The sequence below is a fragment of the Salvelinus alpinus genome, chromosome 37 (genome assembly GCF_045679555.1).
Source record: "Salvelinus alpinus chromosome 37, SLU_Salpinus.1, whole genome shotgun sequence".
Classification (NCBI taxonomy): Eukaryota; Metazoa; Chordata; class Actinopteri; order Salmoniformes; family Salmonidae; genus Salvelinus; species Salvelinus alpinus.
Genome location: NC_092122.1, coordinates 11,836,866 through 11,862,925, shown reverse-complemented (window position 1 = coordinate 11,862,925; position 26,060 = coordinate 11,836,866). Strand labels below are relative to the sequence as shown.

Sequence of the window (26,060 nt, the reverse complement as noted above, 5' to 3'; positions counted from 1 at the left end):
AGTCCTCTACACGGTGTGTGTTTGTGTGTGTGTGTGTGTGTGTTGACTGCAGTGATTCTAGGAATAGTAATGTGTAAGCTGTATTGACTTTTGTCCTGGTTTATTCAATACTGTTTTAATTAATATGACAATAAAATTAATATGTTCAGCCATGTAAAGGGTTAACTGTTCCAGGAAAAGAACCACACAGCAGTTTCTGGTGAGGAGGAGCATTATTGACGTCAACTTGCTGAACTGAAACTAAAGTAGAGAGACACAGTATATTGTGTACGAGACCAAACTATCCAGCACATCAGAAATCTATTAAACAGCAATACATTCAGACTATACTCTGACTCCCCTGGCCTTTGACACCACAAACAGGAAGGACAGAGATATCATACACGAAAACATACAGGTGAGTAGAGAGATTGACGTCGAATGTTAAGTTGAAGATAAGCGTTTACCTTGTATATTTACTTGTTTGTCCAGATTCTACTGTATGTTACACTTTTTATCCTATGGTTATAGGACTTGTAAGTTATGTTGTATCATCATGTATCAACATTTGTTAAAATCACATAAGACAATATTGACAACTCTAAAGCTTAAACTATCAAGAGCTGATTCCACTAAATGTTTTATGGTTTTACCTTGGTGTCTGTCTAGATATGGCCACCTCCAGCAGTCTCCTGTCTGAAGAGCAGTTCATGTGCTCTATCTGTCTGGATGTGTTCACTGAGCCAGTCTCTATTCCATGTGGACACAACTACTGCAAGGCCTGTATCAGTGGATACTGGGATACCAGTGACCTGTGCCAGTGTCCAATGTGTAAAAAAACATTTGATAAGAGACCAGATCTGTTTGTCAATACTTTAATTTCTGAGATGGCTGCTCAGTTCAGACAGACAGTTGAAGTTAAAGCTACCAGCAGCCCACACCAATGCCCTGGTATAATTGTAGAAGTGTCCTGTGAATCCTGCACTGGGATGAAGCTCAAGGCCCTGAAGTCCTGCCTGGTGTGTCAGACCTCTTACTGTGAGACTCACCTTGAGCCTCATCAGAGAGTCCCAGCCTTAAAGAGACACAAGCTGGTCAACCCTGTGGAGAACCTGGAAGACAGGATGTGTAAGAAGCATGACAGACCTCTAGAGCTGTTCTGTAGGAGGGACCAGACTTGTGTGTGTCAATTCTGCACAGAGACAGACCACAAAACGCATGACACTGTCCCGCTAGAGGAAGAGTATGGAGAGAAGAAGGCTCAGATGAGGAAGACTGAGGCAGAAGTTCAGCAGATGATCCAGAAACGACTGCAGAAGGTTCAGGAGATCAAACACTCAGTAGATCTCAGCAAGAGAGAGGCAGAGAGAGAGATATCAGACAGTGTACAGGTCTTCACTGATCTGGTGCGCTCCATTGAGAAAAGCCAGGCTGAGCTCATTGAGGTGATTGAGGAGAAGCAGAAAGCAGCAGAGAGGCAGGCTGAAGGGCTCATTAAAGAGCTGGAGCAGGAAATCACTGAGCTACAGAGGAGAAGCACTGAACTGGAGCAGCTCTCACACACTGAGGACCAGCTCCACCTCCTACAGAACTTTCCATCCCTCTGCACCCCTCCACCCACCAAGGACTGGTCTGAGATCAGTGTTCACAGTGATATGTGTGTGGGGACTGTGAGGAGAGCTGTGTCTCAGCTGGAGGAGACACTGAATAAAAAGATGGAGAAGCTTCCTGAAGTGAAACTGAAGAGGATTCAGCAGTATGCAGTGAATGTGACTCTGGACCCTGATACAGCACATCCCTACGTCATCATGTCTGAAGATGGGAAACAAGTGAGACTTGGAGATAGAAAACAAGATCTTCCAGACAACCCAGAGAGGTTCAATCTTGTTGTCTGTGTATTGGGAAAGGAGGGTTTCTCCTCAGGTAGATTCTACTATGAGGTGAAGGTCAAGGGGAAGACTAACTGGGATTTAGGAGTGACCAGAGAGTCTATCACCAGGAAAGGGGTGATCACACTAAGGCCTGACGATGGATACTGGACTGTGGTCCTGAGGGATGGGAGCAAGTACCTAGCCTGTAACTCCCCCACTGTCCCCCTCTCCCTGAGAGAGAATCCCCAGAAGGTGGGGGTGTTTGTGGAGTATGAGAAGGGTCAGGTCTCCTTTTATGATGTGGAGGCCAGGTCTCATATCTACTCTTTCACTGGCTGCACCTTCACTGAGAAACTATATCCATACTTCAGCCCCTATGTTAATGATGCTGGTAAAAACTCTGCCCCTCTGATCATCTCTACTGTCAACCACAAAGAATGACTTTTAACCTTAAAATCTACTAAAATATGTACATTTAATGTGTTGTCCTACATCAGAGAGAACATTTCACTGTAATATTAATACTGACGTGGTTGTTGTTTGTTATCAGCATCATGTCAGTCTGTTAGACATGATGAGTAGCCTACAGTATGCAGCAGCATTGTAAGATATTAAAAAATCTCTCCAGGCTCTTAACAAGGTATGATTCATTCCTGGGAGTTACATTTCTGTGGAAGTTCTGATCGTGAGATAATATAAGCAATATGTTTGTTTTTTAGCTCATGTATTGTCTGCACTGTATATCTCTGATCCTCCTATAATAAACTGGGATGTGCATGGAGTCACATTCAGGATTTTATGAAAATTAAATCCTGTTGAATATTGACAATTTGCTTTATTTCTAGTAGTCCTGCTGTCCCAGATGTTTACAATAGTGACGGCTATGACACCAGTTTGAATAGTGGAGGTCAGCTGAGGTGTCTGATGTTGATATCATATGGAAATCGTCTGTTTACAGTGTTTTGCTCTCATCACTGCAATTATCAAAGATACATTTTCATGCTTTACAAATAGTCACCTGTTATGGCACCTTGTCTGTCTTTCTGTCTGCACATTCATTGTGAATAGAGTAAGATAATAAGTGAATGAAGAGGAATGAAAGAGAGACAGAGAAATATGACAGGACATGTGGTTGTTGACATTAAACCCATGCTATGTCATCAATTCAAACTCTAAACAGATGTAAATAAGCACCAGAGAGAGAAAGAGTTCAGACATGTAAAGGGTTAAAGGCCAATTCTGCCACTTTTCAACCTCCTATTCATCATATCAGCACCAAACCAGTGTCTACATACTATTATGTGAAAATGGTACGTTTCTATGATCTGTGGTTAAAAATTGGAGAAGAAAGTTCCTAAAAAAATGCTCCTCTGTGACATCACAGGGTAGGATTAAACGTTTTTTTTTTTAAACTGTGATTTTCAAAACCTGCAGAGTTTCTAGCCAGAGGGAGGGTATTGTCTTGCTTCCCACGTCACTGCGAATCTAATAGTGTTTGAAAATCACTTACATTTTTTTTTTTACTTTGTCACCGTGTAGAACCCAACATCAGTGTCCGACCTCACTAATGCTCTTGTGGCTGAATGGAAGCAAGTCCCAGCAGCATGTTCCAACATCTAGTGGAAAGCCTTCCCAGAAAAGTGGAGGCTGTTATGGCAGCAAAGGGGGGACCAACTTCATATGAGCAGGTGTCCACATTGTTGGTCATGTAGTCTACATTGACACTGGTATTGTGCTGGAGACAATGCAAATGAGGTTGAAAAGTGTTGGAGTTGTCCTTTAATTCAATTACAGGAAGATTAATGCACATGGCAGTTTTTTTTAAGCTGATGGAGCATCGAGTGATGAGAGTGAGAAGGAATGGATTACAGCGGTAAACAAAAAGGGAAACAAGAAGTAAACTGGTCGTGGAGTCTAGTAAGTCCAAGCCTAGTTTTGATTGTTCTTTAGTCAGTGCGGGTTCTTGATTGACCGAGATACCTGGGAGATCTGTTTTGAAGTGAAAATAACAAGAAATTGGTTTATTTGGGGGTTTTGTGTGTCCAAGGAGCAGAAAGTGTGTGCTTTGCACCTGAAAAAGATATTGAATTGTATTGTGTTATATGTGTGTGGATCTGTGAAGCAGGGCACATATCAAGGGGGTTATCTCTGGAGTGGCGCTAGAAGTGAGTCTAAAGGATGTAACTGGAGAAATATGTGCAGGGGTTGGTGCACGCTGACTGACCCGTATGGTGGATGGAGTGGTTGGTGCACGCCGACTACCCCGTATGGTGGATGGAGTGGTTGGTGCACGCCGACTACCCCGTATGGTGGATGGAGTGGTTGGTCCACGCTGACTACCCCGTATGGTGGATGGAGGGGTTGGTGCACGCCGACTGAACCGTATGGTGGATGGAGTGGTTGGTGCACGCCGACTGAACCGTATGGTGGATGGAGTGGTTGGTGCACGCCGACTACCCCGTATGGTGGATGGAGTGGTTGGTGCACGCCGACTACCCCGTATGGTGGATGGAGTGGTTGGTGCACGCTGACTGTCCCGTATGGTGGATGGAGTGGTTGGTGCACGCCAACTGACCCGTATGGTGGATGGAGTGGTTGGTGCACGCCGACTGACCCGTATGGTGGATGGAGTGGTTGGTGCACGCCGACTACCCCATATGGTGGATGGAGTGGTTGGTGCACGCCGACTACCCCGTATGGTGGATGGAGTGGTTGGTGCACGCCGACTACCCCATATGGTGGATGGAGTGGTTGGTGCATGCCGACTGAACCGTATGGTGGATGGAGTGGTTGGTGCATGCCGACTGAACCGTATGGTGGATGGAGTGGTTGGTGCACGCCGACTGAACCGTATGGTGGATGGAGTGGTTGGTGCACGCCGACTGCCCCGTATGGTGGATGGAGGGGTTGGTGCTCGCCGACTGACCCGTATGGTGGATGGAGTGGTTGGTGCACGCCGACTGACCCGTATGGTGGATGGAGTGGTTGGTGCACGCCGAATACCCTGTATGGTGGATGGAGTGGTTGGTGCACGCCGACTACCCCGTATGGTGGATGAAGTGGTTGGTGCACGCCGACTACCCCGTATGGTGGATGGAGTGGTTGGTGCACGCCGACTGACCCGTATGGTGGATGGAGTGGTTGGTGCACGCCGAATACCCTGTATGGTGGATGGAGTGGTTGGTGCACGCCGACTACCCCGTATGGTGGATGGAGTGGTTGGTGCACGCTGACTGTCCCGTATGGTGGATGGAGTGGTTGGTGCACGCCGACTACCCCGTATGGTGGATGGAGTGGTTGGTGCACGCCGACTACCCCGTATGGTGGATGGAGTGGTTGGTGCACGCCGACTACCCCGTATGGTGGATGGAGTGGTTGGTGCACGCCGACTGAACCGTATGGTGGATGGAGTGGTTGGTGCACGCCGACTACCCTGTATGGTGGATGGAGTGGTTGGTGCACGCCGACTGAACCGTATGGTGGATGGAGTGGTTGGTGCACGCCGACTACCCCGTATGGTGGATGGAGTGGTTGGTGCACGCCGACTGACCCGTATGGTGGATGGAGTGGTTGGTGCACGCCGACTGAACCGTATGGTGGATGGAGTGGTTGGTGCACGCCGACTGCCCCGTATGGTGGATGGAGGGGTTGGTGCTCGCCGACTGACCCGTATGGTGGATGGAGTGGTTGGTGCACGCCGACTGACCCGTATGGTGGATGGAGTGGTTGGTGCACGCCGACTGACCCGTATGGTGGATGGAGTGGTTGGTGCACGCCGACTGTCCCGTATGGTGGATGGAGTGGTTGGTGCACGCCGACTGAACCGTATGGTGGATGGAGTGGTTGGTGCACGCCGACTACCCTGTATGGTGGATGGAGTGGTTGGTGCACGCCAACTGAACCGTATGGTGGATGGAGTGGTTGGTGCACGCCGACTGTCCCGTATGGTGGATGGAGTGAGGAAGCCCAGTGGTTGCCTGTTAAGTTGGACTTTGTATTGTTTATTGCATTGGTTATAAACTGCACAGCGCAAACAAAGAAGAAATCAGACAAAATGGGCATCGCTGTGAGTGTGGCTGAAAGTTTGTTGGGACTCAGGGATTTTACAGCATTACAAGGAATCCTGTTGATGAATATTCCGTCCACACAGGCCCCTGAGTCTGTGTAGAGATGTGATTTGGATTATCAAATCACATGGGGTGGATGGGGATTTTTTGTATATATATTGTTTTTGTATGATGTTTTATTATTACATATATTTTTTTACAATGTATATTTTTCTATAGCTTACCACCCCTACAGTAGGTGGCAGCGGCATGCAACTTTAACCGCCGTAATACCATAGAAGAAGAAAATCAAGGAGGATGATTTTAATGTCATTTTGCTGGTGAAACAAATAAACATTCCCCAACAGTGAAACTAACATGGAAAGACATTTATCTTGCAGTCTTTCAAAATAAATATCTGCAGAAGTCTACGTCTGGTCTTGGGTCTCTTTTGACATCACAAACAGAAGCACCGATCCACAAAGAGTGAGTGCCGAGGACAGGTGGCACTTCATCATGTCTACAGTTTCTCCTGTTGTATCTGCAGTTAAATTTGTCATCCTTTTGTTAAACACTAGCACAATGCCCTATACATAAAATGTCTTTCTCACCAGTATTTTAGTGGGACATCTCTCAACCTCTCTTTTTAACAATATCATTGAGAAGGTGGCAATTGTTGCAGATTATAAAGAGTGCAAAAAAAGCAATAATCTTTAGGCCCACAATTGTGTTTACAGCTGTTTGAATATTTAAATTAATTATCTATATCCGGGCTCTCCAACCTTGTTTGTGGAGAGCTACCCTCCTGTAGGTTTTCGTCTCATGTCACGGTTTACTAGGAGGGGTGGGTAGGAGTCAGGCGCAGAGAGCAGAGGGTTCAGTGATTTGTAGATATATTTCTCCGGCACAAAACGGTCACGCCAAATACAGAGGCATAAACACTGACCAGCCCAAACACAGGGCGCATAAACACTGACCAGCCCAAACACAGGGCGCATAAACACTGACCAGCCCAAACACAGGGCGCATAAACACTGACCAGCCCAAACACAGGGCAAACGATCCGGAGAACAATGAAAAACACATCCACAACCGACAGAAAACACAAATAATCCTGCACAAACCTAAGCGGGCCTAACAGGCTTAAATAGACCAAAATCAAGAAACAAAAAGGAACAGGTGCAACTAATAAGACTAAACTAACAGAAAAGGAAAAAGGGATCGGTGGCGGCTAGTAGACCGGCGACGACGACCGCCGAGCACCGCCCGAACAGGCAGGGGAGCCACCTTCGGTGGGAGTCGTGACATCTCATCCCCAGTTGTAACTAAACTCATTCAGTTTATCAACCAGCTAATTATTAGAATCAGTTGCTCTGGATTAGTGTTGGAGCGAAAACCTACATGACGGTAGCTCTCCAGGAACAGGGTTGGAGGGAAAACCTACATGACGGTAGCTCTCCAGGAACAGGGTTGGAGTGAAAACCTACATGACGGTAGCTCTCCAGGAACAGGGTTGGAGGGAAAACCTACATGACGGTAGCTCTCCAGGAACAGGGTTGGAGTGAACCTACATGACGGTAGCTTTCCAGGAACAGGGTTGGAGTGAAAACCTACATGACGGTAGCTCTCCAGGAACAGGGTTGGAGTGAAAACCTACATGATGGTCGCGCTCCAGGAACAGGGTTGGAGTGACAACCTACATGACGGTAGCTCTCCAGGAACAGGGTTGGAGTGACAACCTACATGACGGTAGCTCTCCAGGAACAGGGTTGGAGAGCCCTGCTCTATATCCATTGATTATTGAATAATATCATTGATAACCTCAAAATACTATATTGGTTTACTCCATTGTTTGTAAACAATTTATGTCTAGTAAACCACAATGTAGCCTATAGCTTCAAATTATGGTGATGCTGACATCATGGACTGTAAATCCTTTTATCCATACCATATATCATTGATTTCACTTGGGGGCTCATCTTACTGTTGAGAAGTTGGACTAGTAGAATACACAAGGTGCGATTTCCAAATTTCGTTACAATTTGTTTAGAAATGTTTCTCGTTCATCACTGACAGTCACTCAATTAACTCATGTCAGCTAATAGTTTTGTGTAGAATTGCAGGAGATTAGCTGTAAAACTGCACCCAAAAAATCTACCCATGATAAAATGAGTAGAATTGCAGAGAATTTGCTTTAAAACTGCAACATTTTCTTGACGCAGGGAGAGATGGGATAGTGGAGGTATTAGATATCCCACACTCCTCTTACCTAAATCAGCCATTTCAGGGTGGGGTTTTAGTGTCACCTCACTTATTGTGTGTGTGTGTGTGTGTGTGTGTGTGCCAGCGCCACTGTGCTGGTGTGTGGCTATGCTGGTGTGTGTATACAGTATGTGTCTGTGTTGTCTGGTCAGAAACAGTGGAAACTTCCTGTGTTGTGCTGCTGCCATAGACATGGATCCCTTTCAACAAAGCCCCCTCTCCCTATCCTCCCCTCTCCCTCTCTACAATCACTCTCCTCTCTTCTTCCCTCTCTCCAATCTTTCTCCTCTCACTCTCCTCTTTTCTTCCCACTCTCCCATCTTTTCTCTCTGCCCTCTCATGGGATTTCACTGACCTGAAGCCTTGTTACACTGTTTCTCTGTAAGAGGGTTTCAGGCAGCTCTCTGTCTGGTCTTGCTCCTCATAAATGGCATCATGGAAAACTCATACCGCCTGGTCTGCCCTCTGTGGAAAATATGATTTTACCCCATAAAACAGTAACCTTGTCAGGGTTTATAGTGTGTGTGGCCACAGAGCAGTGTTCATGTCAGGTGGTTCCTGGTTCTATAATACAGAGAGAGAGGGAAGAGAGGAGGGGGAGTTACAGGTGAGATTAGTATGAGAACGAGAGGTGAACGAACCTATTCCAGCAGAATGTATTGTGTTCTCTCCTGGCAGTGAGCTGGTGCTGTGGTGCGGGTGTGTATGTTTGATTGGTGCCTGCGTGGCCTGTGAATGCTGGCTGTGGGAGTGGAGAGCAGCAGGGGTCAGAGACAGACTGCCCTCAGTCCTCTACACAGTGTGTGTGTGTGTGTGTGTGTGTGTGTGTGTGTGTGTGTGTGTGTGTGTGTGTGTGTGTGTGTGTGTGTGTGTGTGTGTGTGTGTGTGTGTGTGTGTGTGTGTGTGTGTGTGTGTGTGTGTGTGTGTGTGTGTGACTGCGGTGATTCAAACACTGTGATTCTAGGAAGTGTAATGTGAAAGCTGTATTGACTTTTGTCCTGGTTTATTCAGTACTGTTTTAAAAATAATCAGTTCCAAAGTTCAGCCATGTAAAGAGTTAACTGTTCCAGGAAGAGAACCACACAGCAGTATCTGGTGAGGAGGAGCATTATTGACTTCAACTTGCTTAACTGAAACTAAAGTAGAGAGACACAGTATATTGTGTACAGGACCAAACTCTCCAGCACATCAGAAATCTATTAAACAGCAATACATTCAGACTATACTCTGACTCCCCTGGCCTTTGACACCACAAACAGGAAGGACAGAGATATCATCCACGAAAACATACAGGTGAGTGGAGAGATTGACGTGGAAAGTTAAATTGAGATTAGCTTTACTGTGTTACCCGTCTAGATTTACTTATTTGTCCAGATTCTACTGTATGTTACACTTTTTATCCTATAGTTATAAGATGTTGTAACGTCATGTATCAACATTTGTTAATATCATGTAAGACAATATTGACCACTCTAAAGCTGAATCTATCAAGTGGAAAGTTAATTCCATTGATTCCACTAAATGTTTTATGGTTTTACCTTGGTGTCTGTCTAGATATGGCCACCTCCAGCAGTCTCCTGTCTGAAGAGCAGTTCATGTGCTCTATCTGTCTGGATGTGTTCACTGAGCCAGTCTCTATTCCATGTGGACACAACTACTGCAAGGCCTGTATCAGTGGATACTGGGATACCAGTGACCTGTGCCAGTGTCCAATGTGTAAAAAAACATTTGATAAGAGACCAGATCTGTTTGTCAATACTTTCATTTCTGAGATGGCTGCTCAGTTCAGACAGACAGTTGAAGTTAAAGCTACCAGCAGCCCACACCAATGCCTTGGTATAATTCTACAATTATCCTGTGACATCTGCACTGGGATGAAGCTCAAGGCCCTGAAGTCCTGCCTGGTGTGTCAGACCTCTTACTGTGAGACTCACCTTGAGCCTCATCAGAGAGTCCCAGCCTTAAAGAGACACAAGCTGGTCAACCCTGTGGAGAACCTGGAAGACAGGATGTGTAAGAAGCATGACAGACCTCTAGAGCTGTTCTGTAGGAGGGACCAGACTTGTGTGTGTCAGTTCTGCACTGAGACAGACCACAAGACTCATGACACTGTCCCTCTTGAGGAAGAGTATGGAGAGAAGAAGGCTCAGATGAGGACGACTGAGGCAGAAGTGCAGCAGATGATCCAGAAACGACTGCAGAAGGTTCAGGAGATCAAACACTCAGTAGATCTCAGCAAGAGAGAGGCAGAGAGAGAGATATCAGACAGTGTACAGGTCTTCACTGATCTGGTGCGCTCCATTGAGAGAAGCCAGGCTGAGCTCATTGAGGTGATTGAGGAGAAGCAGAAAGCAGCAGAGAGGCAGGCTGAAGGGCTCATTAAAGAGCTGGAGCAGGAACTCACTGAGCTACAGAGGAGAAGCACTGAACTGGAGCAGCTCTCACACTGAGGACCACCTCCACCTCCTACAGAACTTTCCATCCCTCTGCACCCCTCCACCCACCAAGGACTGGTCTAGGATCAGTGTTCACAGTGATCTGTGTGTGGGGACTATGAGGAGAGCTGTGTCTCAGCTGGAGGAGACTCTTATAAGTATAATGAAAAGCCTGTGTGTTGATCTGTGTGTTGGTGCTGAATTTAAGAGGATTCAGCAGTATGCCATAGCTGTGACTCTGGACCCTGATACAGCACATCCCAATCTCATCCTGTCTGAAGATGGGAAACAAGTGAGATATGGAAACACACAGACATATCGTCCTAATACCCCAAAGAGGTTTGATGAAAGTGTAAATGTCTTAGGAAAGAAGGGTTTCTCTTCAGGTAGATTCTACTATGAGGTGACAGTTAAGGGGAAGACTGACTGGGATTTAGGAGTGGCCAGAGAATCCATTAACAGGAAGGGGAATATCACACTGAGCCCTAAGAATGGATACTGGACTGTCTGGCTGAGGAATGGAGAACAGTACAAGGCTCTTTCTAGCCCCAGTGTCCTGCTCCCCCTGAGAGAGAAGTCCCAGAAGGTGGGGGTGTTTGTGGATTATGAGGAAGGTCAGGTCTCCTTTTATGATGTGGAGGCCAGGTCTCATATCTACTCTTTCACTGGCTGCACCTTCACTGAGAAACTATATCCATTCTTCAATCCATGTCTTAATGATGCTGGTAAAAACTCTGCCCCTCTGATCATCTCTCCTGTCAACGACAGACTGAGTTTTAATCTGAAAATCTAACTGGCCAGCAAAATAAATACATTTTAAAATAGTAATAATCTGTTGTCATACATCACAATTAATGCCTCCAAGACATGCTAACCTCTCACCTCTCACTCATCCTTATTCACGATTCATTCAGGATTATCTGTCATAATGGTAGCATACACATTAATGTAAAAGTTTTTAAAAACCTATTCTATTCTTTTATAAGTGACTCCAAAATGACACAATACATTATTTACAAATTAATTTATATTTGGTACAAAATAATCTGAAACGCAACCAAAACAAACAGCAAATGGATGTAACAAATGTGTAGAGTTACAAGTGTGATGTAGTCATTGTGTGCTAGGAATATGGGACCAATTACTCAACTTTTTACTACTCTAATACACATATAAGTGAATTTGTCCCAATACTTTTGGTCCCCTAAATGGGGGGACCATGTATAAAAAGTGTTGTCATTTCTAAATGGTGAAACCAGTATGTACACAAATACCCTTAAATAAAAGCAGAGAATCTATACTTTAACCTCATAGTAATAGTTTTGAGTTCAAATACAAACTATTGGAGTATAGAGACAAAATAAGAAGAAATGCTTCACTGTCCCAATAATTACGGAGAGCTCTGTATATAGTAATATACATTTTTTGTTCCGAAAATTTGGGGGTGCAAATAAAACCACCCGCGGGCCAAATTCTGCCATTTGGGGCCCCTGATGTAGAGAATCTAGTTTCAGGCGTTTCTTTTGCGTGTGTGTGTGTGTGTGTGTGTGTGTGTGTGTGTGTGTGTGTGTGTGTGTGTGTGTGTGTGTGTGTGTGTGTGTGTGTGTGTGTGTGTGTGTGTGTGTGTGTGTGTGTGTGTGTGTGTGTGTGTGTGTGTCAGTGTCACACTATTGGCCCCGCTCTGCTGGATTCCATTTTCTCCCTACGTTCCTGCCAGGAGCACCTCTGTGTTACACGGCGTGTGAGGGATTATTCCTTCCTGGGAATCCTGCAAATTAATCTTAATCACCGTGGAAACAGGCTAGTGGAACATATAGGGAGGGAGGGAGGGACAGATCCGGAGATGGGAATTCAAGAAGTTGCTCTGATTGGGATGTGGTGGTGTCATTCAGTGAAACAGAGGTTCTGTTCTCTTGTTTTATATAGCTATTGTATTTCATCATAACTGTGTGTTGTTGTGCGTGTCTGTAAGCCTGTGGATTGACGGTAGCAGCAGCACTGGTCTGAGCACCCAGACCTCTACTAGCCTATATTTAGTATGTGTGGTGGACATTGTTTTGAGCCCAAATGGACTACAGAGACTGGTAATAATGCAGTGAGAGAGGGTGAGTGTGTCAGCCAGCAAAGCAGTTACCCTGCCAACTGCAGTGCTTCTATTCTGGGGCATGGGCACAAAATGGCTGCCGTTAGTCACAAGATGTAAATTACATCTGCATTGAGACAGTCTTAAGATGCAGGTCCATGGGTGTAGACAGTGGTGCGGGAGCAGTTTTTTGTAAATGACGTTATCATTTCCTCAAAGTTTGTACCGACAGATGTAGACAATTGATTAGCCTGTCAGTATAGAAGATGCATAAAATGCATCATCCAATTGCAACGTCTGCCTATGCCCACTCATATTTCCTCAAGACAATGTTCCATTTTTAATACCCTCAAACATATAATTAGGAATAGGCTACCTGAAGTCAAAATAAGCCACCATCATTGTCAGTCATTTAACCGGTGAAACGTCCAAACTGCATCTCCAAGTCAGCCATTTGATGGATCTCAATGAGTTTCATGGGAATATGAATATAGATCTTCTTGAATCACTGTTTTTTGAGTGAATTAGAACAGATGGTGTTATCACACTTAGCCTTTCTTGTTTCAATTAAAGCATAAATCCTGCCTAGTGGTGCGCTCTGAGTTTTGGCACATGACATTTTCTTTTATGACTTTTCAGCTTCAGCTAACCATCCTAACCATCAAAATCTCACAGAGAAGACATGAAATAAATCTTTATTTGGTTTGTCATTATCTTGTTTTTCATGACATTTTAGTCGTAATTAAATTAAATTAATTTACAATTGTTCAGAATACATTTTTCAGAAAAGGTTTTACCCGCTCCGTGTATTGTCAAATTGAAAAGAGTGAGGGAGTGTCCGTCCCCCCCGCACTCCGGCTGCACTACATCGCTGGTTGTAGACCAGTGCGGAGAGACGGAGAGCAACTCTTTCTCTCTCTCACACACACACACGGAAATGTACAGCTTGTAGCATGCTGACGTGTTTATCCCAGTTGCTTTGAAATGCAATTTAGGAGAAGAGCATGAGAAAATTGAAAATGGAATTCAGACAATGCCTTTGCCAGCTGTGCAGTTCCTCGGCTGGGTCGGAAAATAAATAGTTTTCTATTTTCTGCTCTTTTCACCCTTGGCAATGTCGCAAAACTAGATTGTTGTATTATTGTGTGAGATTAAATGTAATAGTCTCAAGGGGCTTCTTAGCTGTGGATTATGAGAGAATAGGTGAAAACACACACACACTCTGACTGAAGGAGTTTGATGTCAGTAGACCTACACTTCCATCCAGACGTGACTCAGCCAGGTCCTGGTCAATAACATGATCCTGTCTGTTATGTAACAAACTTCTCTCTCTTGTAATGGATTAGGGCCTGTAAGGGTTGGGTGAGTCTATCGTTATGACAGAGGTGCACGGCAGGGGTACTATATATGTTCTCCTGTGTGTTCTCTGTAGGCTAATGTATAGGATGCCAAGAGCTTACTGTGTATCTTTCTTTTGGTGTTGTATACTGTAGCTGATTGAAATGGAGGTGCAGTAAGGTGCAGTGGTGGATTTAGGTACAGGCAACATGGGCAGCCGCCCAGGGTGGCATCTTGCCGGGGGCGGCCTGGGGCGCCTGCACAAAAAAAAATCGGAATGGTGACATTTTGCGCGATCGGTTTTCTATCGCCTATTTGATATCATGTCACAGTGTGGGAGTGTGGGTCAATGAACCTTGTCGGAGTGGGCGCACTGATTCTAGTTTGTGAGCTAGGTAGGCTACTGCCTGGGAAGGTCTCCCACTAAGAAGTATGAGATGGGGAGGGGGGCGGGGGTAGGTTGACCTCAGGTCTCCCCACTGAAAGCCCGAGGTAGGGGGAGCACCTCTAACTTTGTACAGTACTAATGCAATTAGTTAAACCAGTCACACTACAAAATGCTACCAAACAAACCACAATTCAGTCATAATACTGTGAATATATAGTTTCACAGACATGTTTGTTTTTCTGGTTTGTGTGAAATCGTTAAGAATAATATAAAACCAGTCTGCACACCACCAAGGTGAACTGGTTTCGTATTGACTCTTTGTTGACAGTGTTGGGGGATGGGTAATGTAGTCTTCACTCTTGGTTGACAGTGTTGGGGGATGGGTAATGTAGTCTTGACTCTTGGTTGACAGTGTTGGGGGATGGGTAATGTATTGATGCTTGAGTGCCAAATCAACACATTTGTTTCTATTTGTCTTTGTTACTACTTTTTCATATTTATGAGTCTTATTTTTGTATATATTTTTATATTTATATAGTTTTAAATGTTATGATTATTTATTTTTGTTGCAAATGTCTGAATAAAAATAAGTTAGTACATAATGGTGCTCTTTTGTTGTTGTATGTACACACTGGCAAGTTTGTTGAATGTAATTGTTGTGACATATAGAGTAGAGAATAAGGCGTGGGTGGGTTGAAGCACCCGTGGTCTGAAGAAGATGAAGTACATTGAGCCTGTTTTAGTATGGGGCCCTATAAACACACACACACACACACACACATGGAAGAGGTAGAACAATTGCAAAGTTGGAGCCATTTCAGAGTTTCATCAGATGTATGGTGTAGTATAGGTTCAGGAGCAGGATTTACAGCTGGATGTTTCTGTCCATTTCAGACTGGAATGCAGATGATGTCCCGCCCACAATTATGGCTGTCTGCCCTTTCTCCTTTACCTGTCTGTCCTTCTCCCTCTTTCCTTTCCTTCCCTCTACCTGTCTGTCTTTCTGTCTCCTGTCCCTGTCATTACTGTAGTACAGGTTTATTACAGTAGTCCAGTCCAGAGAGGAGGATGCTGGTCCTTCTGCCCTCTGGCTCTCCTCTTCCTGCTGCCTCCTCAGGAGAGTCCGCTCACCAGGGTTAATGATGCACATCTTATAGCTTCCTTTACACTTTTTTAATACTTTTTTTTATCACTCTCTGTCCCTGTCTCTCTTTCTCTTAGTCTTCTCCCTCCCTCCCTCCCTCCCTCCCTCCCTCCCTCTATAGCACATATCCTACATTTGCTCTAAAACAGAGTGAATCAAGTTGTACTGTATTCATGTAGGCCGCCAGCCTTTAGTCTCTCCTTCCCCTCCCCTCTAGTACTTCACCTGTGCCTATAAAGAGTTAGTCGTTAGTGTTTGCGACCATCAGCAGAACTGCAATGGGCTATTTATTATAGCTGCGCTGTGCAGAAGAGGAGCTATCGCATATTTCAACATGGGCATATTTCAACTTAACCTCAGTAAGACTGTTAAGTCAATTATGAAATGAAACATGGAAACGCAGATATTAATAGCTCCTTATTACTCACACATTTCACTAACAAAAGTGCAGATACAGGAGAGAACGCTTATGTGAATACAAACACAGTCTCTTGGCTCATCACCGAAGGCTAGTTTGATGTGTGGAAATGTGACAGGCTTGACTTAATATTAGCATATTCACTTATGGAGTCAGGGAGGGACATACTGATTTTAGCAAACTGGAAATGTTGCTGCATACACACACAGCACACATGCACACACAGTACACATACACACACAGCACACATGCACACACACGAACACTCTAATGTGGTTCGAGGGTTTTGTGTCAGTTGCACTACTCTGCGAACTATGAACACTATCAGACGTGCTGGCGTTTTTGATTGACTGCGCGCCCTGAGGGAATGGAACAAGAGATGACGTTGGAGACTACAGACATCACACACACAGAATCTCAATCGACGAGGACTTTATTGTAGTTACAGAGGAAGTGCTGATCTGATACAAGGGTCTGAGAAACCACGACTACAGAGAGGGAGAGACCGTCAAAGAGCGATGGCTCATCCAGATACCTAGGAGGACTCTTTCTAACACAGGCAGGAGAAGAGCGCTGTGCTCATGTACTTACCGGTATGCAGACTGAATGTCTGCGCTGTTACTCTACAGTATGTTGCTGTAGGTTGAGGCTCAGAGACAGACTTGGATAGTGTCTGTTCTCCCATAGGAACAGCAGGGCAGAATCACTTAGGGCCTTGTGAGCTCTGACTTCCACCACTGTAGGCTGTCTCTATGGAGAGACACATCTCTGATATCCTTTTCTACCTCCATCTCCTCCTCCCATCATTAACACCACATAAGAGCTTCCCTCGCTCCTCAGATAGGAGAGGAGATAAAACGACAGGAAGATAACTATCCAACGGGCAGGGGGAGACATGCCAAGATTCTCTCTCTCTGTCACTCTGTTAATTATAGTACTTGTTCTCCACTGAGAGAGATGTTCTTTCACTCCATGAAGTTCTGCTCAGTGTGATCTAGGGCCTTTATAGCCCTGCGAGGAGCAAAAGTGAAAATTCCACGTAACAAAGAGCTGGTATTCACAGTGTCTCGCCCTCCCAGTCAGCTTTGATGTGATGTGGCATAACAATGGAGTAGTGGAGATAAGACAAAGAAAAAAAGGGGGAGAAAAAAGATGAGGGGGAGGGTGTCACTTTTTTCCCTCCGACTCATTCATTATCTAGCATCACTTGTTTGTTGAGTCAGTCTCTCGGGCCTCTCAAACTAATTTGCGGAGAAGTGAAGTTGACATGTCGAGAGATAGAGAGGGAGATGGTGGAGAGAGAGGAGAGAGATGACAGAGACAGATACAGTAGAAAGACAGAGGGAGATTAGCATGCCTTGTTAAACTAGCAGTCCTGTCTCTGATGTGTATGGCTGTAGCTCAGTCCTGTCTCTCTGATGTGTATGGCTGTAGCTCAGTCCTGTCTCTCTGATGTGTATGGCTGTAGCTCAGTCCTGTCTCTCTGCTGTGTATGGCTGTAGCTCAGTCCTGTCTCTCTGCTGTGTATGGCTGTAGCTCAGTCCTGTCTCTCTGCTGTGTATGGCTGTAGCTCAGTCCTGTCTCTCTGCTGTGTATGGCTGTAGCTCAGTCCTGTCTCTCTGCTGTGTATGGCTGTAGCTCAGTCCTGTCTCTCTGCTGTGTATGGCTGTAGCTCAGTCTTCATCCAAGGTTCCTGAATACAAAGGAACTCCACCACAGCCTTCCAACTACTCTACTATAGAATGTAAACACACAGTACAGTACCTGTCCATACCTGTGTTTAGGACAGGAACTCAGATAAAGACATAGAGTGTGTCTGAAATGGCACCCTATTTCCTATAGTGCACTACTTTGGGGCCCAGGGCCTGGTCAAAAGTAGTGCACTATGTAGGGATTATGATGCAATTTTTAGATGCACAATAGACTTCACCCGTGGGACCATAACAGCAGTAGTAGTAATATCTCAGAGTTGATGTTTCTGTCACCCATGACCATCAGTCTCTGATTACCTCTTAAAGGGAATGGGCTTTACTTAAAGGGTAATAGACTGTGACATGAAGTGTAACTATCATAACCCCACTGCGTCTGCTCTTTTGAGCTTTTTGTTTGATCATATTTCCCATTGCTGTGCTATACACATGATCTCTTCAATGGCTAATTGATCTTAACTGGCAGAACCTGTCACACAGTTATATTTAGTTGTGCAAGCATAATTTCTTCACGTTTACTCAGATGCCATATACTGTATATACGTGTCACTTGATAAATGGTTAATGGGGGGGGTTCAAGTACTAACACAAGGCTTTTAGTTTGGTTAAGTGCTGAGAGCATGGAGGTTGTCCCAGACAGGAGTTATTTTAGCAACCCTCCTCAAAGGCCTAGCCCTATTCTCTACTCTCTGGTATGGCATACAGCTGTGGCACTGACTGGCTGTCGTGCTGTGTGTGCACGTGGGTGCGTCTGAGAATGTGCAGCGACTCAGGGCACGGTCTGATCGATTTAGAGTCCCCGGGGAAACAAGGGAATTCCCTGAAAGGGTTATTCAGGGTACAAAACAAAAATAATCACCAGCTCTAAGAAAACATTCCTGCTCTTTAGATCAAGAACATCCATCCCTCACTTCCTCCTCTCCCCTTTCCATTATTCCCTCCCTTCTTCCCCCATCCTTCTTCATTCTGAAATGTTAATGTGTGGGTCAAGAGAGCTACTGTTGAATGAAATGAGAACTATGCATATTGTAATAGTCAGCTCCCCATAGATCATCATTTGTATTCCAGAAGATTAATCTCTCTCTCCCTCTCTCTCTCTCCCCCCCCAGTCTGAGTTTTCCAGTGTCGCCATCCTCCACCAGGCCAGGAGAGACCATGTAGCTGAGTCATGTCGGGCCCACAGTGCATCCAGCCGCAAGCGCCGGGTCCTGACCCCCGGTGACCTCAAACACCTGGTGGTGGATGAGGAGCATGAGCTCATCTACTGCTATGTCCCCAAGGTGGCCTGCAGCAACTGGAAACGCGTCATGATGGTCCTCACGGGACGCGGCAAGTACAGGTCAGTAGCACAGGAAACTATTATTAAGATTTGAGAACATGCAAGACACATTTTCTGAAAGGGACACAATAAATAAACGATTAAAGATGTAAAAAGCTGAATAGTGGATAATGTTTTATTTATAATACTACTACTGATACGACTACGCTGTCACAAAAAATTACACACAGAACACAAAACACCTTCCTAATATTGAGTTGCATCCAGCCCTTTTGGCCAGTTCGTTGGGTCATGGACTCTACAAGGTGTCGAAAGTGGTCCACAGGGATGCTGGCCCATGTTGACTCCAATGCTTCCCACAGTTGTGTCAAGTTGACTGGATGCCCTTTGGGTGGTGGACCATTCTTGATACACACGGGTAACTGTTGAGCGTGAAAACCCCAGCAGCGTTGCAGTTCTTGACACAAACCGGTGCGCCTGGCATCTACTACCGTACTCCGTTCAAAGGCACTTAAATATTTTGTCTTGCCCATTCACCCTCTGGATGGCACACATACACAATCCATGTCTCAATTGTCTCAAGGCTTAGAAATCCTTCTTTAACCTTTCTGGCGCAGGCGTTCCATTAGCGACCCACCTCGACAACATCCGGTGAAATTGCAGAGCGCGAAATTCAAATTACAGAAATAGTAATATTTAACATTCATGAAAATACAAGTGTCATACATCAGAAAAAAGTTTTACTTCTTGTTAATCCAGCCGCTGTGTCAGATTTCAAAAAGGCTTTACGGCGAAAGCACACCATGCGATTATCTGAAGACAGCGCCCCACACACAAAAGCATAAAAAAAATGTTCAACCAGGCAGGTGCGCCACGAAAGTCAGAAATAACGATAAAATAAATGCCTTACCTGTGAAGATCTTCTTCTGATGGCACTCCAAAAGGTCCCAGCTACAGCACAAATGGTCCTTTTGTTCGATAAAGTCCTTCTTTACATCCCCAAAAACTCAGTTTAGCTGGCACGCTTCATTCAATAATCCACCGGTTTCCCTCCTTCAAAATGCATACAAAATGAATCACAAACGTTACCAATAAACTTCTCCAAACAAGTCAAACGACGTTTATAATCAAACCTCAGGTATCCTAATACGTAAATAAACGATACAATTTAAGACGGAGAATCGTTATTGTCTTTACCGGAGATAAACAACAAAGAACGCGCTCTCATCCACGCGCATGAAAACACTACAGCCAAAATGGGAGCCACTTAGAAAAACTACAAAATCTAGCTAATTTTTCCAAAAACAAGCCTGAAACTCTTTCTAAAGACTGACATCTAGTGGAAGCCATAGGAACTGCAAATTGGGAGGTTTTCCCTTCATATTAAACATGACAGCCATTGGAAACTCAGTAGCTCAGTCCTTTTTTTTCTGGATGGTTTGACCTCGGGTTTTTGCCTGCCATATCAGTTCTGTTATACTCACAGACATTATTTTAACAGTTTTAGAAACTTTAGTGTTTTCTATCCAAATCTACCAATTATATGTATACCCTAGCTTCTGGGCCTGAGTAACAGGTAGTTTACTTTGGGCACGCTTTTCATCCAGATGTCAAAATACTGCCCCCTAGCCCAAAGAGTTTAACAAGTGACATCACCAAGGGATCATAGATTTCACCTGGATTCACCTGGTCAGTCTGTCATGGAAAGATCAGGTGTTCTCAATGTTTTGTATACTCCGTGTTTATAACTGCTGTTACTATTACTACCACTCCTACAATTTAGATACTTTTCATTGTTTGTGTTTTTATTCTGTTCCTCATGGTCTTTATTTCTCTCCATCCCAGTGACCCTATGGAGATCCCTTCCAACGAGGCCCACGTCCCGTCCAACCTGAAATATCTGAACCAGTACAGCATCGCTGAGATCAACCACCGCCTCAAGAGCTACCTCAAGTTCCTGTTCGTCCGGGAGCCCTTCGAGAGGCTCGTCTCCGCTTACCGCAACAAGTTCACCCTCAAGTACAACTCCTCCTTCCACCGCCGCTTCGGCACCAAGATCGTCCGCCGCTACCGCAAGGACGCCACGCAGGAGGCGCTGCTCAGCGGCGCCGACGTCAAGTTCCGGGAGTTCGCCGAGTATCTTGTCGACCCGGCCACCCAACGCGACGGCCCACTCAACGAGCACTGGCAGACGGTGTACCAGCTGTGCCACCCCTGTCACATCCACTATGACCTGGTAGGCAAGTACGAAACCCTGGAGGAAGACGCCAACTACGTTCTGCGGCTGGCGGGGGTGGGCGAGTCGCTGCGCTTCCCGACCTACGCCAAGTCCACCCGCACCACAGACAGCATGACGGCCCAGTTCTTCAGCAACATCAGCTCCCAGCAGCACAGCCAGCTCTTCCAGCTGTATAAACTGGACTTCCTCATGTTCAACTATTCCACGCCAAGCTATCTGCGACTGGACTAACGACTAGAGGACCAGGACATGACTAGCCAGCTGGGACTCTGGGCACGATCCACTTTTATTAAGAGAAGAAAAAAAGAACAGAGAAAGAAGAGAATAGATATTTTTGCGGAAGCTTTATTCAAAAACTGTCGTAGCTGTTTCTGGGGGGTGAACAGGAAGGACTGAGGTGAATGGGAGGGACAGAGATTGAGGAAAGGTGCTGGATCCGATTTGACGTGAAAGATTCTTGGTTATCCAATCAGCATTGTCCTGAAGGTGAAAAAGGAGGAAGTGGAGATCCTATAGCATCAGAATGCAGGGTTCGGGTGGAGCTGATGTCAGAGGTTTTCTAAGAGGGGACAGAGGAGAGAAGCAGGACTCCTGGAGAGTGGTCGATGTGTGTTCTGTATGTACATGAGGTGGGACTCTTGACCAATTAGGCTGCTTTGGAATCTGCACAGCAAACGGTGGCCTCGCATGCACGTGCTCTGGCCCCAAAGCATCATGGGAGCTGAGCTTATTTTATAACGAACAATAACGAAACTCCGTCAAATTGTAAAACACACCCATGTCCTTCAGTGTGCTGTATCCTGGGTGTGTTTGATAGCACCCACCAATTATACATTTGATAAGTAAACTGGCTCTTGGCTCCACCTCAAGCCCTCCTCATTATAGCTGGCTATGAATTTTGCTCTAAAAACCTCTAGAACCATCAGGCGTAAACAGTGGAGCTACAATTTACAGCCAACTGCTCTAAAGTAGTAGCTATGCTGTCAGGATCGCCATCGTCATAGGTGAAAAGAACTCCTGAATCCTGAGGTTTGCCAGGTGAGGCCTCAGACTCCCACAGCAGGATCTGAAAAGGCGGCCATTTTAGAAAGACACTGAGCACCCTCGAGGCTTTGAGCCACAGGAAGTGGTCAGAAGGAGTGATTGACAGGTGTTAGGTGCCTCCCACTGACCCAGAGAGGAACTGAAGAAGAGATGGCCCGTGTGGCTGTGAAAGGGTTTAAGGGACATGATCTCATAAATCTGCCCACACCACGCCCCAAAACCAGGGAGGGCCATAACCCTGCCTACGGGCCATGCCCCCCACGACGACCAATGTTTTCATCAGACAATAAAACCAAGACAATGCTGCGAGCAGCAATAAAAAATATAATTTAAATTACTTTTACTGTCGGGGGTGGGTGTGGTGGATGAGAGAGAGGAAGATTTTAATATTTTTTTTCTTGGCAGATTTTTTTTAAAGATAAAATTGTTTTTATGAGTTTTGTTTTTCATGTTTTTTGTCCTGAGTTGCCTCCGGTACACTGTTAATGGTAACATTTTAATTGTCTTCCTTTTTCCCGAAGGGCGTACAATACAATAAAGTTAGGTCCATGGCTTTGGTTTCTCTGTGCGTGAGAACTGGGATATCCCATGGGATTTAGAGTTATTCCCTCTCTCCCCCTTAGTCAACTGAGTCTGGTGCCAAAGGGTTGGAACACTGCCAATGACAGAAAGGGACAGTCAACTCAACTCATCAGTACTTTTCGGTACATACAATAATTTACAAAACATTTACAATCCTGTGATTGAAAACAAACTATAGCATGAAAAAAGTATTCTACATACATATCTACAGTGCAGACTACTGCTCAGAATCAGAAACAACAGCAGTGGTTGACTTCATAATAATCGATAATAGAACCGTCTACCTTTGAGTCTGGCGGTGAAAGTCAGGTTCGTGTCCGCCCTCCTCAGGTGAAAGTGCGGTGTAATCATTACTCTGTGTAGTCTATGGGATCACAGAGAGTCGTATACACAGTGCAGGAGTGGGCGACGGAGGGAGAGAGAAGGCCACCTAATTAGCCAAGCTGGGAGGGAGGGAGTCCTCTTTATTCTTTACACCCCTTTGTCATTCTTCCTCCATTCAGGCTTCAAAGAGAGAGGGACGTTTAAGTTGTGTATTTTTATGTTGCTAGGTCTGAGCAGAAGTAACAGCAGCACAGAGGAAATGATCACTACTATATTCATCTGTACCTCTGACCGTTAGTTTAGACAGGCGTGGTGACTAATGACAGGCTCACCTCATTTTGTCATAGCTTCTAAAATATTGGTGGCAGTTGTGGTGTGTTTGCATGTATGTGTCGTTATAATTAGCAAACGGTTTGGAGGAACAAGGCCCTTCACATAGCCCTCTGATAAAGAGGAAGGCTATTGGTTTGGCCTACATCTCCGACCCCATCCACTTACAGAAACAATGGGAGCATTCTGAGCTCTCACACACACACACACACACACACACACACCCGCTGATGTTGATGCCACGCAGCCTCTTACTCAGCAGCTGTACTCTAGTGAGGGTTGGTAAGTGAGGTACGGAGGGAGAGGGGGATGGTTGGGTATGGACACATTTAAAACACCACACACTCAGCTTATCTCTAACTGCCTATTTAACCTCCAAAATGAGACACTTAACGCAAAGGCTTCACAACTCTGCAAACAGTTATGGAGTCCTCTCCTCTTTACTCCAACCTCTCTCTCAAAATGGCCCCATATAAAAACAGAAGTGGGTTTTTGGACAGTGGCAGTGATCTCTACCCTCACAACAGGAAAAGGGCAGGCTTCTTATACAAACAGAGCTGTTAAAATCCCACAGAAGCCCAGCCTAACGATCCCTGTGGAAATTCTGACCTGATTCAAAAAATATATATATTCTCCATTCTTATTCCATATCCTAGCTCACTCTACCTATAAATCCACCTGATTCCAATTCTGACATGTCCATTTAGTGTTCCTGTGCTGTAAGTATTTATTGACGAGTGTACGGGTATATTTATGTTGTAGAACGACGTCTATTGTTGGACTGAATTACATATTTACTGTGTTGCTAAATGCAGAAGCACAGGAAGTGCACGCCCCTCTGCACATTCGTAAACATATCCACTCTGGGGCCGGGGGGGTTCTAGCCAGAGATAAGCATGGATGGGGCAGTTATCTGTCAGTGTTTTTGGGGGGGGAATTATGTTTTTATCTTTATGTCTATGAGATATTCTTATCCAATCCATCTCTGTGCAACAGTGAAAACCTCCCCATAATGCCCATGGAACTTCCTTTGTGTTACACATAAAAGGGTCCCCATGACGTTTCCTGCTGTTACGAATTAGCCCTTTGGTACCAACTCTCAGACCATGAGGCTTTTCAGAAATGTTCGAAATATTGTCAACTGTTGAAATCACTGGAAGGTTGTTAGAGCAGATCTCCCACTCAACTGCACAGAAACCAAAGCCTGGAATGGTAATAGAGCTCTTTCCTTATCTTAATTATGGTTTTCCATGTTCCTCTGTCAGCAACACTCCACAGCAGCTTCCACACTTTTCATTGACCTCATAGAAATATAACATATAGATAGAACACAGTTTCTTAGATATGACCTGCAGCATACGTGTGTTGAAGTGAACCATGATCATTTTGTTAATTTCAATGATTCTGTCCAATCCATTCTATGGTTGCCTCCTACATAGCCTATAGTACATGACCACAGGGCACTCCAGTCACCACAGACAGTACCTTTTTATAGGGTCACCACAGACAGAGTCAATGGGTGCTGAAATGATCTGTGCCTTTTCATTCCTCTCATTGGAGCACTTTACTGTCATCTGATTGGTCAGTCCACACACACACTCTCCCTCATCAACTGTCAGATGAATGTTGTAAAACAGCATCCCACACACTAACACAGATCACGTGTAGACTCATGTGACCACATCAAGAGGATTTGCAAATAGAGGGTTTTAGAAATGCTTTCTCTGCTCAGATCTTCCCTCCTCTCCTAAGCCTTCAGATACTGAATGGTTTTCTGTGGCTCTGTGTTGCTCAGAGGTTGTACGTACACCCTTCAAATCCACACTTCAACCCTCAGATCTCTGTGTGCTGGTTTCAGTGTTCTCATCCGTTGCCAGATGGTGAGAGTGTGTGTTGAGGTGTGTTCACTTAAACCAATGTTGTTGACAGTCTAGGCTGGCTACTCTGCTGTTAGATACCATGTCATCGGCCGGCTTGTGTCGGAGAGGTCACTATGTGCTGTACCAACGAGTGTGTGTCTGAGCTGTGTGTGTGTGTATATATATACATATATATTGGAGGTCGCGCTGTACTGTATTGTACCTGCTCTGCCTTAGAGTAACTCCAGGAACTCAAACAGGCTACGTTGTATTTATTTAGTCATTCACCAACGACTACACATAACATTCCTCCTGGTGGTCTCCATGGCAACACACCTGGACTTTTCTCACGGGACAGACTGTTGGTTCATCGTCAAGGCCCTCTCACCAGAAACATGAATAATTGAATATATTGACTGCAGGTAGTGGGAGAGGAGTTGTGATTCCCCCAGCAGTGTTCATTCTGGTTCATTCTGTCTGATGTTTTCACAATAAAACGCCTCAAACTCAAACCCAGATGCCCGGACTACTGTTTTTTTCTTTACTCTGCAGACAAGCAAGTGTGCGAACACAGACACAACAAACACACCAAATTCTATATATCAAACGCTAATCACACACAGACATTTGTCACATTATCACTCACTGCCCAGTGGTTTCATGGGTATTTTCTGGTTGGCATGGATATCGTCTCGTCAACCCATGCCACCTGATGATTCCAAGCTTGGCA

General features: G+C 45.1%; 1 protein-coding gene and 1 pseudogene across 3 annotated transcripts in view; both read left to right on the top strand.

The window, feature by feature from the left end:
* LOC139566125 (carbohydrate sulfotransferase 11) overlaps nucleotides 1–25,846 on the top strand; it is a 91,359-nt gene extending 65,513 nt beyond the window's left edge. For all 3 annotated transcript variants that reach the window (XM_071387064.1, XM_071387065.1, XM_071387066.1), the window contains exons 3-4: nucleotides 18,783–19,012; nucleotides 20,798–25,846. In XM_071387064.1, coding sequence (XP_071243165.1) covers nucleotides 18,783–19,012; nucleotides 20,798–21,422 — 855 coding nt within the window. In that variant the 3' untranslated portion in view covers nucleotides 21,423–25,846. The remainder of the gene's footprint in view (nucleotides 1–18,782; nucleotides 19,013–20,797) is intronic.
* On the top strand, nucleotides 259–11,899 carry LOC139565682 (uncharacterized; annotated as a pseudogene).
* Nucleotides 25,847–26,060: the final 214 nt, after the last annotated feature.